The sequence below is a fragment of the Micropterus salmoides genome, unplaced genomic scaffold, assembly GCF_014851395.1.
Source record: "Micropterus salmoides isolate LMB-PRFRI ecotype aquatic unplaced genomic scaffold, ASM1485139v1 Ms_hic_scaffold_2, whole genome shotgun sequence".
Taxonomy (NCBI): Eukaryota; Metazoa; Chordata; class Actinopteri; order Centrarchiformes; family Centrarchidae; genus Micropterus; species Micropterus salmoides.
Window position 1 is genome coordinate 15,442,735 of NW_024041150.1, and position 18,628 is coordinate 15,461,362.

Here is an 18,628-nt window from a genome sequence, read left to right on the forward strand (position 1 = left end):
CCAATCTATAAATCTAAATTCCCATGCATCTTCCCAAATTTGCTGGTCCAGGTTTCCACTATTTAAGCCACCGTTGTGTTAAGACACAGTGGAGCATAAAACATGGCCTCAAATGGAGCTAATGAGTAGCCGTTTAATTGTAGTGAGTTAAACTGGTTCCCTGTGGTAGGTGATGAGAGTCGGACGCCTTGAGTAGTAATTATCTCAGGTAGCTATCTCATTACTGCCCTCCTTCAGAATGTAAATGTGGCCACAGGCTCAGGGTGTTATATTGTGGGATGGCCATTTTTTTGGGCTCTTCTGAGGCCATGCTGTTTATTGCCAGGCGGGGGAAATGACTTAAGTACCGGTTGCATTCCCAGGGATAATAAAGTGGTTTTACTGTCTACTGGTTTCCATGTTTGTGGACGACGTATAAGACTTGTTCAATAATGTAGCCTGGTCGCTGCTATCAAAAATAACATTGCCTCAGTGTGCGGCAAGGTGATGAAAGAAATTCATAAATTAGTAAAGTTATGAACTGTTTAAATATTTGCAACAGGGCTGTTCTTTCATGCCAATAATTTGTTAACAAACAAGCACACACATCCACAGACAATTTTGGAGACACCAATTAACCTAGCTTGCATGTCTTTAAATGTTGGGAGGAAGCTGGAACACCCAGAGAGAACCCATGCAGACACGGGGAGAACATGCAAACGCCATACAGAAAGGCAACCGGGGTTGAACCCACGGCCTTCTTGCTGTGAGGCAACAGTGCTAACCACTGCACCACCGCGCCACCGCTAATAATAAAGCAACTTCCATAATTAATACATACATACTGCTAGACCTTGGGAGTTTTATGAAAAAACTATGACTGAATAAAAAAATAGCTCCAGGCATTTGTGGGGGTTTGTCTGACTATTGAGCCTTTTAGACGGGGAGTGTGGAGAAAAACAATATGTTCCGTTAAGTGCCACCCTCCACCCAACACAGAGCCCGAATCCCTCATTTTCGTGTCCAAATTGTAGATGTGTAGTTCACTAAGCACTACTGCTACCATGTGTGGTGAGCCAGCCAATCCCACTGCGGCATCAGCTTGAAGAGGCTTCTGCTGGCTCTGACTAGCCTGTGGTTGCCATTCAAGGGCGGGAGAGAGACAAAAAGAGAAAGATAGATGCTAATCATCTGAGCTGAGGCGAACAAGGCTTGAGAGAGACAGAGAGACGTACACAGAAAGATGTCTCTGCCTCAGCCGATGCCAATTTTTGCAGTCAAAATGAAATCCAGCAATAGGATAAGGATCTCTGCTTGTAGTGTGCCTGCCTGCCTCTACATCTAAGGGACAACAATTACCTCAGCCACTACCTGCCTCATAAGCCAGACAATGAAAAGACAAACTTGACTGTCTAGAAAAACAGCAGTGTTAACTTCCAGCAGTGATATATTTTGCTACACACGATTCCTTTGACTGGTGTGGAGCTGGATGTGGAATTCGTTCCCATGTGAAAGTCCATGTTAGGAGGTGGATGGGAGATCGGGCTTTGTGTTATTTGTGAAACTAAGTTAGTTATTTAAGTTGACCTAAGTTTTAAGTTAAATAATGTTACGCAGGTTACTTACTTCATGTGAGTGAAGTCACATGATTTACATTACGTACTTATTATGACCCATACCCATACAATCTTTTCCTAAACCTAACCAAGTTGTTTTGTTAACTATGTTAACCACATATTTAACTTCATGTGACTTATGTCACGTACTTAAAGTCCAGTTCACCTGGCCCTGTTAGTATACAACAGTCATGTATGTCATCTTGAAAGTGATTGGCTTTCTGTCATTTAGGTATGATTTACAGGTTCTAGAAAATGTATGACGACAGGTTTGTAGGCATATGGAATTTTTCCCGTTGGGACCTCAAAGGTCTACAAAATGTGCACGAAAAACAAAAGCACACATCCCAGAAATATGTTGAATGTGCAGGTTGACACAGAAGCAGCTTGTATCTCAAAAGCAAAATGATCTCCCTCTTTTTTGCCTGGTGGATTTAATGAAAATGAAACCCAATTTGCACTGGCCTCTCAGATTAAATTTTAATTAGCTTTTTATTCCTTAGCCTGTCTGGATCTTGATTCTTGCAGGGTGGTAAGAAATGGGTGTGATATTTGAGTATTTGTCCCTACTCTCCACTGCACCCAGAGGGTGAACATGTCCCTAACCAAACCTCCAGTCCCCACCCTGTTTCCAAGCTGCCGCAGACTGACAAAATGCCACATTAGTATTCAGACGACATCAGATCTCTGGGCCAAACACTCACTGGACAAAGCTTGACAAGCACACAAAAAACGATTTACGTATAAGGATCAGGAGTTTGAATCATCGCAGTACAAAACTCACAAGGGAAAATGTACACCATGGGATTGGTTAAAAACCTTTTTATCATGACTGTGTGAGTGTGACTGCATGTTTTTCTCATTATGTGCTACACATTCTGCTGTGATGTATAACTATTTGCAATTCCTAATGCATAGTAGGTACTGCAGCGAGACAAAGCTAATTATTAGGAGGCGAGCGATAACACTGACACATCACTAAAGCAGCTGCAAAGTGCTGCGAGCTAGAGTTTTAAACTCTACCAATCTCACACTTTCTTACTGTTTGTGTGAGGTGTTGATACATCCCATTAGTCTGTCCATCTCTGCTCTCATCCCCCTATCCCAGTCGTTTCCCTCACTCATGTTTTCTACCCCCACTGATTCCAAATGAAATGCTGATAGAAAGCTAGCGTGCTGTGACATGTCAGCAAATTTACAGATAAAGCCTCTGTCCGCGCTTTAATAAATGCCGTAATGGTCCAGAGCACTTTAGGCCTAGTACACAACAACATGGAGGATAGAATGGAATTTGCCCATAACTTTGCATTATAGGAAGGTCATATTGAAATTTAGTGCAATGTGGAAGGGCTTGCTCAAACAAAGTCAGCCGTTAATAGTAGTGAGGATATGCATTGTATGTCTGAATTGCTACCAAAAATCCCATTCAGATATGGGAAGCACTCAACCACACAGATTGAAAGTCTGGTAGGTGCAGTGTTAAAAATTCACTTGGAGCAGAGGAACAAACTGTATAACTGCATGCACATGGCAGCACAAGTCTTCTGAAATCCATACCTCTGAGTCTGAATCACTGCATCTGAGCCACAACATGAGTCACATTCACAAACTTCATGAACTTGAAAATGACAGAGGAACAGCTGATTGAATCCAGGCAGTGCAGCATAGCAACATTGTACAGCACAATGTTACTCAAACAGCAATGAGCCTGGGCTCCCCAACGGGTTAGTCATTCACTGAAACCTTTACAATTTGCATTTACATTGGTAAGCAATGAAGTTTATGAGACTCACAAAGTAGGGACTAAGAGTTTTGTCTTTTCACAGTTGGAAATACTCCCTTCAGTAGTACAAACTAATGAAAGGTAATGTAGTAGGAAATATGAAATAGCTGCAATGCATAAACAATGAAAATGAGGGGGTGGGGGGACTGGCAATGAGGAAAAAAGAACAAGTTCAGTAGGGATTTCTATTCAACAGTTAGGAGTTTTTCAAAGTGATATTTATTTGTTCATTTTCTACACCACCTGAAGTTAAAAGAGATAATTGGTGGTTTGTTTGTGTGCATGTTTATGTTCACACACACCCAACTGCACTGTATAATAAAGATGGGCTGTAACCAGTCAGTGGCAATGGCAGGGGGCTGAGTGCATATTAAAGAACATGGTTAGAAAGAAGTTGACTTACCGATTTGAGATGAATCACCTGTAGAGGAAGAAAAATAAGAGAGAAAAAGAGAGGATGGATCAGTTAAAAAGCAAAGCAAAAAAGTCGCTTAAGCACATCTGCTCGCCAAAATATAGTCACGACAAAATGAGATATAATAGCGCAGGGAGAAAAAGAGAAAGTCAGACTGCAATTAGCATTGGATGTCTACAAGTGTGCTATTTCACATAAGCCCCAACGCAGAGCTGCTAATTGAGATGGTGGAGGAAAACAACAACCAGGGATGTTTAGAAGGCAGAATTCATATTTTCTTTATAAAACAAGTCTTAAAGGTCAAACAAGGACCTCTCAGACAGCAGCTAACTTCTTGACATTCACTTTCCACTTCTGCAAATAGCTCTTCCTAGGACTCAAACTAATTAAAAAAAAAAAAAAAGACTGTTGTGGTTCTTTAAAAAAGTGTTCTCCCAAACTGCATTTACCATGTATTTCTGACTTTTTAAACACCAGATCATCCAATTAAATAAGAGGGTTTTTTTAAACAAAAGCAACCTAGCCAAGGGGAATGATAATAATAATATTAAAAAACTCTGGGCGACAAATAAAGAGGGACAGCTAATAATAAAAACCCAGAATTCAACATTTCAGTGGCAATACTATATATGTAAATAATAACTTTTAATAAGTAGTTAATTGGTGCAACATCAGAGAGTAGGCCTAGCATAATAAAGCTCTAGTCATCTCCTGATAGAATAACATGGTCACATCAACCTATGATGGTTCAGGTAGACTTTACACTGTACACAGTTACGGTCTGAGTCACAGATATAGAGTATAGAGTTTGATATTAGAGCAAGAGGAAGAAAGAGAGGTAGGGAGTAGGCAGAGGTCCACCCAATACCAGTGGTTGATAAAAAGGGGAACACAGCCTGGCTCATATTCCTTTTGGATTCCGTCCAGTGTTCAATAAATGATTCAGAAAAGAAAAAAAAAGTTTTAATAAGCATGCATAATTTTCATCCAAAATATTGATCCATGCTGTCAGGTCAAATTCCTAATTAAAGATTGGAGCTGCTACATCAGTTGGCAGGTGTTAAGTATTAAAGCAAGTAAACAGCAGGTGTTAAGATCAATTCGAGGTGGAGGGCGCATTCAATTATTTTGCAAACCCTTTTTTTTTTTACCCGGATAAGTTAAGCTGCACACACAGTAGAATTTCTGCCCATGTTGCAAAATATTGAGATACATAAACACATGTCTTGGACCCATATGCCTTGGTATTTTATAGTGTTCCTTTGTCCTAAAAGGTCCGCTAATAATGTTTGTTGTGTGGGATAAGATGCCACTTAAAGATAACTGGTTGAAAAAAAAAAAAACCTTGCATTATTAAATAAATATTGATATCCCATGCATCCAATGCACTTTAGTTGATTGACATCATTACATCGTGTACAGTATAGTGCCATATTCGAATAGAACATTACACTACATGGGGAAAAAAAGAAACCTTTATTGTATACCTTAATGACTCTGTGTGTTTGAAAAGTACTACTTAAAGACATACAAAGTTCATGAGCTCACTCAAAAGCACAGTGTCAGAAGAGGGCGATTAATATTTAGCCCACTGAGCTGCTGGTTATGTTCCGTAATAGTATATTTCTACCAGCCATGAACAAAGTGGCTGAGGATAGGCTGTCATCCTTACTGGCGACATGGCTACCATTCTGTGTCCAAGGTGAAAAGAAGCTGCTTTAGTCCCAACACATGGAGCAGAGCATGAATCCCAGCCAGAGCAGATGGAGCACAGGGCACTCTGCCTTGCAGTGTCGGCCTTGTTCTTGATCTACAGTCCAGGCACAAGAGCTGAGACAGAGCTTGAATGTCCGCAATGGTGGAAGAAGTCAACAGCACAAAAGGTGCCAGAGGAATGAACACAATCAATAAGCCTTGGTCTCCCAGGCTTCGCTTGTTAATATCCTGGATTTTGACAAGATATCACCAACTCCCTGCTGCCGTGCGTGCTCTGACATCAACAAATGTGCTCTAACACTTGGGAGTACAGCCAATGACGGAGACAAGTAAGATGTGAGTGTGTGTGTGAATGAAGAGATAGTTGGTCAAACATGGCTCATCTAACATGCTTTTCCTTCTTCTCCCAGGCCACAGTGAGCATACCAGAAGAGGAATAAAGATGTAAAGAGCAGCAAACATGCTCCCATGTAATATCATGTCATGGCAGGTGTGTACAAATATAAAGTTATAGCAGCATCACCATCTTTACAGTGTCGGATACAGAGCCACGGTGTCCATGTTTTATTTATTGATGATGTATCATTCTGGAAAGCTCATAGGACCCAGGGGCAGAGCTATAAAGTCTCAAGTGACCCATGTAGTATAGTAAATAACCCCAGCTGGATGCCAGCAACAGTTTGGTGCTCAGTATTTCATGAAGGAAAAATATTGAGGCCAAAGCTGGTGAGCTGCAGCGACAGTGCCGGCAAGTTCTGAAGCTGTGTGAAGCTTTTGTAGCAGCCACATTTTCCACAGACTCTTTGTATGATACCCCTCAAACAATGCATGTAACTCTTTGTGACTATTGCATGTTACTTTTGGCAGCTCAGTGTCTCAGCAGAGAAGCAGTGACCCCATGTCTGCTGTCAATTTACTTTCTATCTGTTACCACACTGTCCACACCTCTGTCAACCTTTTTCCTTATAAATGCGGAGATAGAGTGTGGAGTAAACACGACAAACACGAATGAGTGAGACACCGGGAACAAACAAACACAGACGCACATTTGCCACACTTTTACACAAAAGGAGAAGATCAAGACATGGACACAACTAATGGGCCATCATGCCCTGGTGGCAGCTTACAGTACTGGTATGTTCAGCTCGTACTCATAATGATACATCGTTTGAAAGCTAAAATCCTTGTGATTCGACCAATGCAAACCATTTCAATCACCACAGCGGGTACAAGTAGCGCCTCTGTCAGTCCAACCAAAATTGATGCGACTCACCTATGAAGCCTCATAGTAATCCACTGGTTGATTAAATTCCAACAAAAACGGTCTTGTTATGCTGTCAAAGTTCCAGACCATCCAATCCCGATCGTGAGCCTGCACAGGGTGTTTTATTTTGAAAATTGACCGGATTCTCTATGTCGTTCTGTGTCTGACTTCCTGCTTGATTCGATCTGCTCTGTGCTGCTTGACGCGGCTTGCATCAAAAATAGACCTGCTACCTATTCTCTGCGGAGCGGAGCAGAGTCCCGTCTGGGATGCTTCTGGGACGCGTTGCGGCCGCGTCTACTGGACTCACAAGCATTGACTATAATGGCTGCGATTAGCTCCGGCAACCGCAGCGCAGCCATGACGTGTTGTATTGTACGTGTGTATTTTTAAAAATATGCTAATACATACCCTTAGAAAAAACTGTGTAAAATAATAATCTTTCATGGTATTGGTATATCCCCAGCTATACACACAGCTATGTATGTGTTAGCAAACATTTTCAAGCGGAAACAAAAAATAAATTAGTTTTAGTGTGTTTAAACTTGTATTAATCAATTCCAAGAACTACATTCAATTTACTTTGGATGTGCCTTGAATAGGCATTTTGCAAGCATATCAGCAAAATAGTAGGCTATTTGTTTTAGTTATTTGAGGGCAAAGATAATATTTCAAAAAAAACCTAGTAAGCTTACTGTTAGCTACAATACATGTGTTTTTGTTTGTATGTTTTAGATATCAGAAGGAAAAATATTAGGGTAAAAACACGGTTCATCTTGCTGTTATGTACAGAGGTTAAGTTACTCTATCAAGTTCAAATTAGTGCTAGCAGCCAATGTTAGCTTGATTGTTATTTTGCTGTTATTCTAAGCTCCACATTCCCTACCCACATTGTGTATGCCTCCATGACATTTTAGCTAGTTTATTCATCAGAACATTGCAGTCTCACTAAGATATACTAATAGCAAACATATTTGCACAAGGGAAACATTTACAAAGCTACAGATTCACTAATTTAAAGGTTCAGAGCTGACACAACAATTGTATCAAGAATTAGAAAATAGTTATTTAGAAAATTTGTTTCTCAGTCTAAATCAACTTCCAAATTCAAAAACGAACGAGAAGCCATTGCCATTTCTATTTTGCACTCTTCCTTTGCTAACTTGCACCCATAAATAAACATCATTTAATTTTACAGAGCTGCTACTTGTGGAAAACACATATGAGAGATACAGCAAAAACAGACAGTGGGCATAAGGCAACATCAAGAACAACATAATAGGAATTACTGAGTTCAGTCAAAAACCCCAACACAGCATGACTCTCACTTATTTCACTTTTAATAAAACTGCTCCTGGTGAGGTATTGTGCAATGTGAATGACTGACAATACTGTGTCAGTGGTATCTACACAGTGATAATCATGTCATGCTTATACAAGAGTGTCCTTATGCGATGGGCATAGTATTCGCCTTTAGCGAATCCCCAAGAGATTGTGGGGTAAAATCTACTCTCACACAGAGGTGACAACCCAACTGCTGGAATGACTTTGTGCTTATTTTCCACAACAGTGAGCAAACAAGGGAAAACTGCTGGCATTCTGCCTTGATCAAGATCTTATTACTGGTGGATTTCACCTAATAAGCTAAATGGATAAAAAACAGTAGGCTACTCACACCACTGTGCTCTCTTGAGTTGTGCGAGGAATAAAATACCCTGAAATCCCATGCTAGAGGTTCACCACAGACAATGACCACCTGTGAACAGTTCACACGATTGCAATGGCTCTCAGGCTTTTATTGAAAACCAATTATTCTAATCTATGTTCTAGTGAAGAATAGATTCGACCACATACAGTCCAGTTACGACTAGGGCTGTAAAGGTTCTGAAACCAAGACAGAAACTACCACACAAATGTCCACGGTCTTGTGTCATGGTTTGAGCTCCCATTACGATAGTGTATTGCTCTGAAGGTGGCCCGGGGACAGGCTTTTTATGAGCAGGGTATGTTTCTAATTCTAGTAGATTATTTCCTATTTCACCATTTTAATTCTACTTCATTCTCCACCTTATATTAGTGTTTAGGTCTACTCACTACTTGAATCTCCCTTTCCCTTTAGTTTTCTTTTCCCCACACTCGCTGTCTCTCTCTCTCTCTCTCCCTCTCACACACACACACACCTCTGCTGCAAACACATGGGCTTGCCCCGCCTCTTTCTTTCTTTCTCTTCTGCTTACTTTCTCCATCAGCAGTATGTTTTACAAAGTCGCTGCATTTCATAAACTCAACTGTGATTCCGTTTTCACAGCTCAGATGCAACGCATATGAATCGACACCAACGTAGTACCGAATGACATCTGCACTGGTGTGTTCACTGTTGCTCCATGCTTCCCGCATCTTGTAATGTAATAGATAACATCTCTCTGTGTGTTTCTCTGCTAAATGATAAAATGCTGTTCTGCAGTTCTGAGTCTTTTCTTTGGATCCATAAACCTGTTTTTGCCAGACAACATAGCCTATTTCCTGAAACGTAAGTTAAAGGGGTCATATTGTGCTCTTTTTCAGGGTTAAAATGTTATTTAGAGGTTTTGTGCACATTGCTGCAGTACCTTTTTTCACACTGTGTGTTGAATGCTTTGTTTTAGTTATGGGATGAGGCATCTCACGTCTAGTCAATCTTTGTTGGGAGTATCACGTATGCAGTACCTAGCTAGGGCGTCTAGCCAATCAGAACTAGAGTAGGGCAGGTTCTGACAAGTTGTGCGATCTAAAACAACGCCGCTTCAGTCGGGTAAGTAGGGCTTCGGTTCAGCTGTACATGTTTCCGTCAAGAGTTTCAGAGTGGTATGTCTTTAATATATACATTTTTAACCGTGCACTGGTTTCTAACATTGAGTAGGGAGGGTGGGGGTGATGGGAGGCAGCGGGCGGACGTCTTGTCATTGTGTGTCCTGCAGCTGAGTGTGTTTCTCCACCAGTGTGTTTGAGTGCGTGCCACACTAGCCACTAGGTGAGCAAAGTGAAGCACATAGGTTATGGAAGTAAAGGCTGGGCTACAATTGAGCTGTTTTCAGGCAGTATTGTGTGAGATGGTAACTCCCTTTGCGGTGGACTTTTTCACTTTGCAAACCTATTACATGTGCAAAAAGATATATAACACAAAAAAGGATTGTAAAAAAGTCAAAACGCATTATATGACCTCTTTAAGCGACATTACTTATGTAACTTAAATAACTTAACTTTAAAGGAATTAAGAAACTAAAAAGAATCAATGATGACTTTTTGATCAAGTTACGGCGATTGTTTAAATGAGCGTTGATAAGCTGGCTGTCATGAGCTACAGCTACGTATCTGATAGATATAAGCCGATCAGCAAAAGAAGGATAAATGCCCAAGAGGTTGTGGCAATAACATGAGTGAGGGAGAATCCGATAGGGGAGAGATAATGGCAGCTCATTAATTCTCACAGCGTAGGCTGACAGAAACAGCAAGTTAATTAACAACAGTGTGTTTTTAACTGTGTTGTGTCTAGGCTAGTAGACCCTAGTTTAGGACTAAGAGAATGAGGAGTTGAAGGGATGGGGAAAAGCGGAAGATTAGGTGCGTGCTGAACCGGGTTGGTGGCTGCTGTGCAGAGCCGGTTGAAACCGTACCTACAGAAATCGGGAATATAGGCTATTAGACGGACGAGTGTCCAAGGAGAGCAGACGGTATTTAAGCGTTATTATGTGTGATCACTTTTAACTTTTATTATAGCCTACTACATATTCTTCTTCAACCGATCTAATATAATGGCTTAAATGTGTTGTTAGTTTGTTGTAGTCTACAGTTTGGGCTTCTGATTAATATTAAAATGTGGCTATTTGACTTTTTTTGATCTGTAATGAAATTAAGCAATTGTAAAATGAATAAACCCCATAACTACCACACTGCCGTTGTCATCCTTCAGTTCAAAGTGCTCTCACCTAGCTGAGGGCTTCATTTTTCTTTCCCTTTGATATAAATTGGAGCATTACTTCACTGCTCTGAGCAGAGTTCAGGCATGCGAGAAAAAACAAAACAAAACAAAAAAAGACTCCCCTCAACATTCAAATCTTAAAATAAAAAATTTAATGTGTACCCAGCGATCAAATATTTGGGTCCACCCCAACCACCTCGACCCTGACCCCACCCTGACTTCTCTTTTTAAACTAAGACTACTTTTAGTGTTAAACAGTGACTCTAAGGGCTTCCCCCAGTGCAGTGAATTATGATGCTAAAAGCTGCCATGTGCGTTGGTACCAGACGCCAAAGGACGTGACAAAGCGTAGGGATTTGACGCCTTGGGAATGAGAAAGGTTATGATTAGAACCAGTTTAACACACAGTCAGGAAGACAATCAACTTTGAATTTAAACTGATTATTTGAGTGGTTTTAATTTTTTAGTTTTAGTTTTTTAGTTTTAGTTTGTGTTCTTAAGTCTAATGAAATTCCTTCAGGATATTCTTTTCTAGAAAGGTTTTTTTTGTTCGCACTGAAACTAACTTTTCACGTACTATTGCATGGAAGGTTGGATATCGGCCTGTAGCTGGTCAGCGCATTAACATCTAGGTTGGGTTTCTCTAGTAAGGGTTTAACAGCAGCTGCTTTGAAGGCATCTGGGAAGACACCTGATGTATTTACAATCTTCAGGACATGGCCTGAAACACCCACTCAAAAATGTTGGAGGTAAAGGGTCAAAATTAATTGTTTTTGGTAAGAAATATAATGCCATGAACCCCAGCATACAGCTGCTCTGTACTGCACAGTTAAATCACAGCAAGCATGTAATGGATGCTCTAATTAAATCTATTAACAAAAAACTCACAAGGATCCAAATAGACTTTCAAACAACAGAAAATAATGGAAGTTTAACAGTGATTACATGCTCTTCCTTATCCCTGGTGTCTCTTTGGGCAAGTTGAGAAGTACAGAAATATACTGACTTTTATATTTTTATTATCAGTACATTATTTTTAAGTGTTCTGTCTTAGCCTGGGTCACTTTAACAGTACAACAGCCAATTTGTTTAAGTGTTCAAATGATTTAAATACAACACATTCTTATTACATTGAATTATTCAGTACATAAGTGCAGAAGTAATTTGCTGTTCCCTGTGTTTTTCTCTTTGGCTTCATTGGCTTTTCCATTATCTACTGTCAGTATATGACATCCCAAGTTGGTACTAGACAAAAGATCGTATAGATTACTAATAAGCTACAGACACTAAGGCTTTACGAAGTTCAATATGAGGTAAAATGCTCATCCAGCCAAGTGCTAAGAACACAATGTGCCTAAGATTTGGCATTTAAAGTGGGGCTCTTCGCCAGCAAGTGACATTCAGTGCCTCGGTTTTATTTTTCCTGAAGATGTCACTGTCAAGTTATCATGTGACTGAGTAAACGATGGCAAGTTAAACGTGGCAGAATCTGTATTTATTTTTATGTTTGGCAGCTAGCAGCTAAACACTTACTTACATTGTTAATTCTGAAAAACAGAGCAGAATTGTTTGGGTTTTTTTCACATGAATGTGTTACGCTTCCATAGCAGTCCACACTGTTATGAGCGCACCATCTGGGTATTCAGAGTGCAGTGCAATTTGCCATAAGTGTGAACACATTTATACACTCAAAATAGCAAGTGTAAGTATGAAGGAATGTGAACTGAGACACCGCTCATGAGTGCGCCATTATATCCTACCCCAGAGGTGGGCTGTTCCGCGCAATGTGCCGAGGCAAAACCAATTCTGCCATGTGAAGTAGCATCATATCTTTCTAATCACAATAGGATGGAGTCCTCGCCTCCTTGGGTTCAGACCTCCTCTGGACATCAAGTCTGCTACTAAGTTAATTGGTCCCAACACCCAGGGCACCCTGTTCACCAGACCTGCCAATGCCACAATCAGTGTTAACAGCCATCTTGCAAGGAATCATCTCTAGACATGCGATGGGGATAAACCGATCATGGAGACTCACTTTGCTCTTTTGGCAGGATTCCACAAAAAAAAGAGCCTGCTCTGTGAAGCCTCAGTTTCAGTCCCAGGATTTGCAAGCACCTCTGAACAGACCACATGTACGTGGGACTACTTGCACCAAAGCTGCCATCAAGTCCATGAGTGGAACTGGGATCCAAACTGAAATAACAACTGGCAGGCACTAAAGTACTGTATCCTTTCCAAGGGCAGTACAACTGTTGCTGTGCCTGGCCCCAGAACCATGGCCAATATTGTCATCTAAGATTGCTTGAGTCATTGTTCATCGGCGTCATCACTGGTCAGATTTGGCAGGGGCCCAGAGAAAACTACGAAGTCCGACATTGTCGTTGTATGCAGGACTTGACATTAACACCGGGTGGATTTCAGCCGTGGCGGGTAACACAGTCACTGCCACTAGCCACTTTGGTGTGCTGAAAAATTGTAGTCTTGTCAAAATGCATCTGAAATAACAAACACATTGCAATTTGACACGACACTACACCCCCCATGAGTACTACCTGCACAGAGTGTTTGCTCGTTGATCCCTTCGTAAAACCTATTGTCTTGACCGACAACACTGTAAGTCGACGCAGTGGAGATTAAACTAGCGGACTGTCTGTCGGACTGAGGGCTATTTTAGCCTGCGATTAACCCTGTAATGCCAAGTGTATCACATATGATACGTGAGTTTTAGAGACCTCTACATCATCAGTGTGATCATTTTTTCCCCAAAATCCTGATCTATACAATCAGATAGGGGCTGAAATTTGTCCACCATAGGTCATAGGTTTTACTAGGAAACTTTTGTCAGTTTTGAAGGAGTTAAGATGAGAAAAACATTAAAATTGTTTTGGATACTTCAATATGAATATTTACTGGATGGAGATGTATAGTTACTTAATTTAGAGTAAAATCTAAAAGTTTTATTGCATATCCTTCATTATGCATACCATTAAGCTACATACACTCTTAATCATTTAATTAAACTAATTAAAGGTTATGATAGACATAGTTTTAGTCTATATTGTATTTTCCTGCTGTATTGAGATGCTTAATGTCTAATTGGATGCTCACTTCATTATAATTGTCTTTTGGTCATTGATTTTAAAGAAAAACTGACCAATTCAGAGAAGGAATACACAGTGATTTGTTTTTGGTTTGCAAAAACCTACAACATTGAAGCTGATGGATGGCAATTCAAGTGACGTAGAGCAGTTAGGGGAAGATGCTGATGCTGCTGATGATAAAAGGCTTAAAACGTGTTGGGTTCTGCATGTTTTTTGTTGTTTTAAAAAAACATGATGTGGGAAAAACATTGCAATAAATTTGGAATGTATCAAATATGATACAAAAAAAAAAAATCTTTTTGATTTTGGCATTTGGTATAATTAATAACCACTCCATTTTCAAAAAAAATGAAATAAATTCTGGGAATTGTTTGATGGTACAGACATGGATAATTTTCAGTTTGACCAGTGTCAGTGATAGCAAGCTTTTTTAATAGCAGGAGAATCCGCACAACAGTTGTGTCTCACTCTCTCCTGCAGTGCTGCTGTTAAATTCTGTAAAATTACAGATAGTTTATGTTAAGGGTCATAACATAAACTACTAGCAGGGCTGCCCTATGTCACATCATATCGTCATATCACAACTAGGCTACCTTTCCAGAGTTGATTCTATGTTTTATTAAGTTCTCATGCCATAGGAAAGCAGATGCGTTATGAATGCAGATCATTTTCTACTCTGGATTACAGTATTTACTGCTGTTATAAATAAACAGTGTTTCTTAGTTTTTATCTTTTCGATTCATATTTTACACCCATGCAGTGCTTTCATTATATACAATAAGAAGTTTCTCTTTTATGTGTTTATCTTAATAGACTACATGTTTTCAAAAAAAGAGCTTTACACACAAACTTATCAGAGCTAATGATATTAGTACATTTTAGCACACCATAGTCAACTTTAATCATATAAAATGTAATTTTCCAACAACAAAAATGTGGCTAGTGAAAATGCTGTGTGGCTAGTAGCTTTGGAAAACCATAAGCCACATTGGCTTGTGGGCAAAGAAGTTAATCTCAAGCAATGCGTGTATGTATACACTGACTCAACATTGTGATCGTGATCTCCAGTTGTTGTGATCGGGAGTCGTCATGAATAACAAACTTTTTACATTTACGCAGCAATTTTGAATAGCATTAAACGTTGCCCGCTCTGGCCTCACACAATACACTTCACTATGGGTGCTGATGTTGCCAACTTCATGTTTCTCAACATAGAGCTGCCAATAGTCATAGTTGGTTTCTCAGAGGATGTGTTGCTGAGTGGGGAACCTGTTAGAAAAGTGAACTGGCTGGTGGTGAACCGTGTGCCTAGGACTATGCATTCTTCTTCAATCACCCAGCCTGCCCGGCTTCCCTGCTGCTCGAGAGCAGCTAACTAAAGGAGCTAATGGTTGAGTTTCCATGGTGTGCATTTCCAGTTCACTAAGTCTCGTCTCCAACACGAGAAATAATGATGTATGTATTACTTTATTTAATACATGTGCGATTGTCACTAAAGGAGGCAGAGGAATCTAAACATTTGACACACCGAGCAAGAGACAGTAGGAGAGTTAGAAATTCCCTCTGAAGCATGTAGTTCTTCCATCAACTATGTCACTGTAACGTCAAATGACTGAATGCTGGATGTAGGAAGAACTATTTGGCAAACTCAGCTTTCTCTGTCAATACAGCACGCACTGAGGAGTTTATTGTTTCAGTGGACTGCATTTACCATCAACACTGATTGGACATCCACATAAAATGTGCTAAATTTGCCCTGTATGGTTGTAGGACTTTCTGCGTCGTGGTTATAAGGTGGTCAATGGTCAAGGTTAAGAAATGATCATGGCCATGGTTAAAAGAACACAACGTTTGATTATATATACACACATTCATTTTTATTTCTTTACATCTTGCTGCATCAACAGGAGGCAGAATAAAGCTCTGTTGCCAGGTAACAGTTGAGCAACTGGGCTGTGTTGATAGCTAGAGTGGTTTTCTGATTGGTCCTTTAGGCCCTGAGTGGTTCAGAAAAGAAGACCGACAGTCGGAACTGCCATCATTACCCTGTTTAAGTGCCGTGTGGGACAGCAGAAAGACGGTGTAGTGGCTAAAGGGGTTAAAAATAATAAAATGGGTTTAAGGGGCAAAAATGTAATACTGTTTCAATGTATGGATATAATAAAAGACACGACAGTACATGAGGGGAAAAAGGATGGAAGTGAAAAAGTTACTTATTTAGCAGCAGACATATAATCCGTTGGTATAACAATAAAGTCTTTCTATATACTACAAGTGTTGCTGGAGTTTTGAACTCCTTATGTACACAAAGCAGTTATGTAATTCTGACAGCTTCCTGTTATAGTGCTTCAGCCAGTTTGATAAGGCTAGGATTAAGTATTCAGTAATGGCTTTTACTGAAATTTAAAACATTTGTGTACTTCATATGAGAGCTGTGAGTGTTTCATCCAATCAGAGTGAATTTGCACACATCTTCTATAATCCAGCGAGCTTATAAAAGTGTGTGTTGCACTTGTGTCATAATACAGTTATTTCAACTGGCACACAACACATCACACTTTCTCTGAATCCCAGTGACCTTGAGGGTGCTCGCCTGTGATATGACATGGAACCTCTTAACTGTTGGGTAGAGCTTGAAAGCAGTGTTTGACCAATGCTTCACACAGAAATGCACACACAGACACCCCCCCCCCCCCACACACACACACACACACTGATCCCCTTCTCCTAGTGCGTCTGCACATCTCTTTCCAGGACCCCAGTCCTTGCTCTAATCCTCTGGACTCAATGCTGAGGCTGCAGCCTGGTAATTCACCAAATCCCCTTCTGCTACCCTCAGCCTGTACCTCTCTCCTCGAATGTCAAGTGTTTCTTGACAGAACACATGCAAACACACGCACACACGCTTTCATTCACATACGCACATGGCAAACACACATGAAGTATATGTACATGCGTACAAATGCTACCAAATGCCTCAATATTCAGATTTTATTTCCCCCATCTTTCACTGTGAACACTATTTTCTTGGCTTGCTGCAAAAGAGTGACTTTTTGGTCAGGGTTTCCAGATGATGAAGTGTCAGCGTTTACAGCCTGCATAGCTTAGGTCTGCTTTCTGCCTCTTTTTTCTGTAATGAGCTCCTCTTTATGTCTCCATTCTCAAAACTGTAACAGGAAAAACATCCACATTTGATCGCTGATTTCATTAAATGCTTTGTTTTTTCCTTGCGAAACACCAAAGTGCTCCCCGATTTGCCATTAGAGAGGCCCCTCAAGAACAATGTGTAATTTCAGCCTGCCAGTGAAAGTGTCTAAGAGCATCAGTCAAGAGCAAAATGTGGACGCTAAACACTGGATACAACGTGAAATGTTTTTCTTTCCTCCGAAAATGGAGATTATATACTGAGAAAAATGATAAAATGAGAACACCAGGAGAGATATTTTCACATGCCATCAAAGCTTTGGTATTAAAATGTCAATGTCAAATGTAAGATGTTGTTTTCTTTCAAGAGGACCTTTGTATTATGATAAAACGAAAAAACTGAAATAGTATTTTAGTAGATACAAATACAAATAAAACAATTGTAAGCAGATATAATTACCTTATAATTACTGGAGGAAAGAGCACTGAATATAATACACACAGCAAACATTACTGTCAAACACTTTTACAGTCTGTCCCTGTTCGCTGTGACGGCATCTTATTACATGTTGTAAGATAATAATTAAAGATAATATTACATGTAGCCTCAAAGTTCAGCGTGTCACTATTTCACTGGTTTAATTTTGTTAGATGGTTATTATCTGTGTGATGAACAGATTTAATCAGTTGCTCAGTTGGATTTGGCCCACAGTCCTCCTGCTCATTTGAAACTAGTTAGTAAAGGCACCTGATTGGGGCAATGAATGCAATAAGTAATTTGTACTATGCCTGCCACATACTCCTTGAAATGTCTAGCCAATTGCACAAAGGCAGAAGAGAGAAAAAAGGTGAAAGGAAGGAGTATGAAGAGGATGTATTTAAAAGGGAAAATAAAGGCTTTGGCACAGTGTGACTTGGGTAAAATAACGACATGAAGGGCACTTTGAAGGCTCTCCTGGGCCCAACAAAGCGGCGACATTTCAGTATGCTTTTCTGCTTTGTGAGGGGTTAAGAAGGGCACGTTGTAAATGCTGGAGTGGCCCGCTTGCAAGGCCTCCGCTCTGTTCCTTTATGATTAGTGCGCTTGTTCTGTTAGATGTGATTGGACTAATGCTATAATGCTCTACCCGAGTTAATGGTCTGTGGTTACTGTTGCCACTTAATATTTAGTTAGTTAGCTGATTGATCTACCAATTAATTGGCTGGGTCAAAGTGATTGTAACTGTGTGCAACAGCCGACTTACAAATATTGGTGGTGTTTTTTGATAACCACTCAGTGAGGAGTGACTGATGTTGTGCCCTAAACATGCTTCCAGAAGTTGGCATACTAATAACGTATTACACATACATATCTCAACAAGACTTAAGCATTCAAAGTTTCCTTATTGTTACTGCAGTCCCACCTTCCCCAATCAGTAAATCATCAACATATCTTTCACATATCAAACGCAATGTAGAGTTGACATTGCCTGTGTCAGGCTGTACTGCAAAAGGTTTAAGGTTTTTTACAGTGGCAATAAAGTGTTTAAATGTTCTAAGAAACGTATCAAACAACTATTTCAGCATTTTCAGTATATCCGCTGCCCATGTATGTTCACTTTCCACTTTCCTTTCTTGCAACATTTTGCCAACATGCGGCTGATTACAATACT

General features: G+C 40.1%; 1 protein-coding gene across 5 annotated transcripts in view; it reads right to left on the bottom strand.

Moving 5' to 3' along the window:
* The window catches only part of nrxn2b (neurexin 2b), a 704,163-nt gene that overhangs the window by 461,743 nt on the left and 223,792 nt on the right, over positions 1-18,628 (bottom strand). For all 5 annotated transcript variants that reach the window (XM_038732127.1, XM_038732126.1, XM_038732128.1 and 2 more), the window contains one exon: positions 3,782-3,799. In XM_038732127.1, coding sequence (XP_038588055.1) covers positions 3,782-3,799 — 18 coding nt within the window. The remainder of the gene's footprint in view (positions 1-3,781; positions 3,800-18,628) is intronic.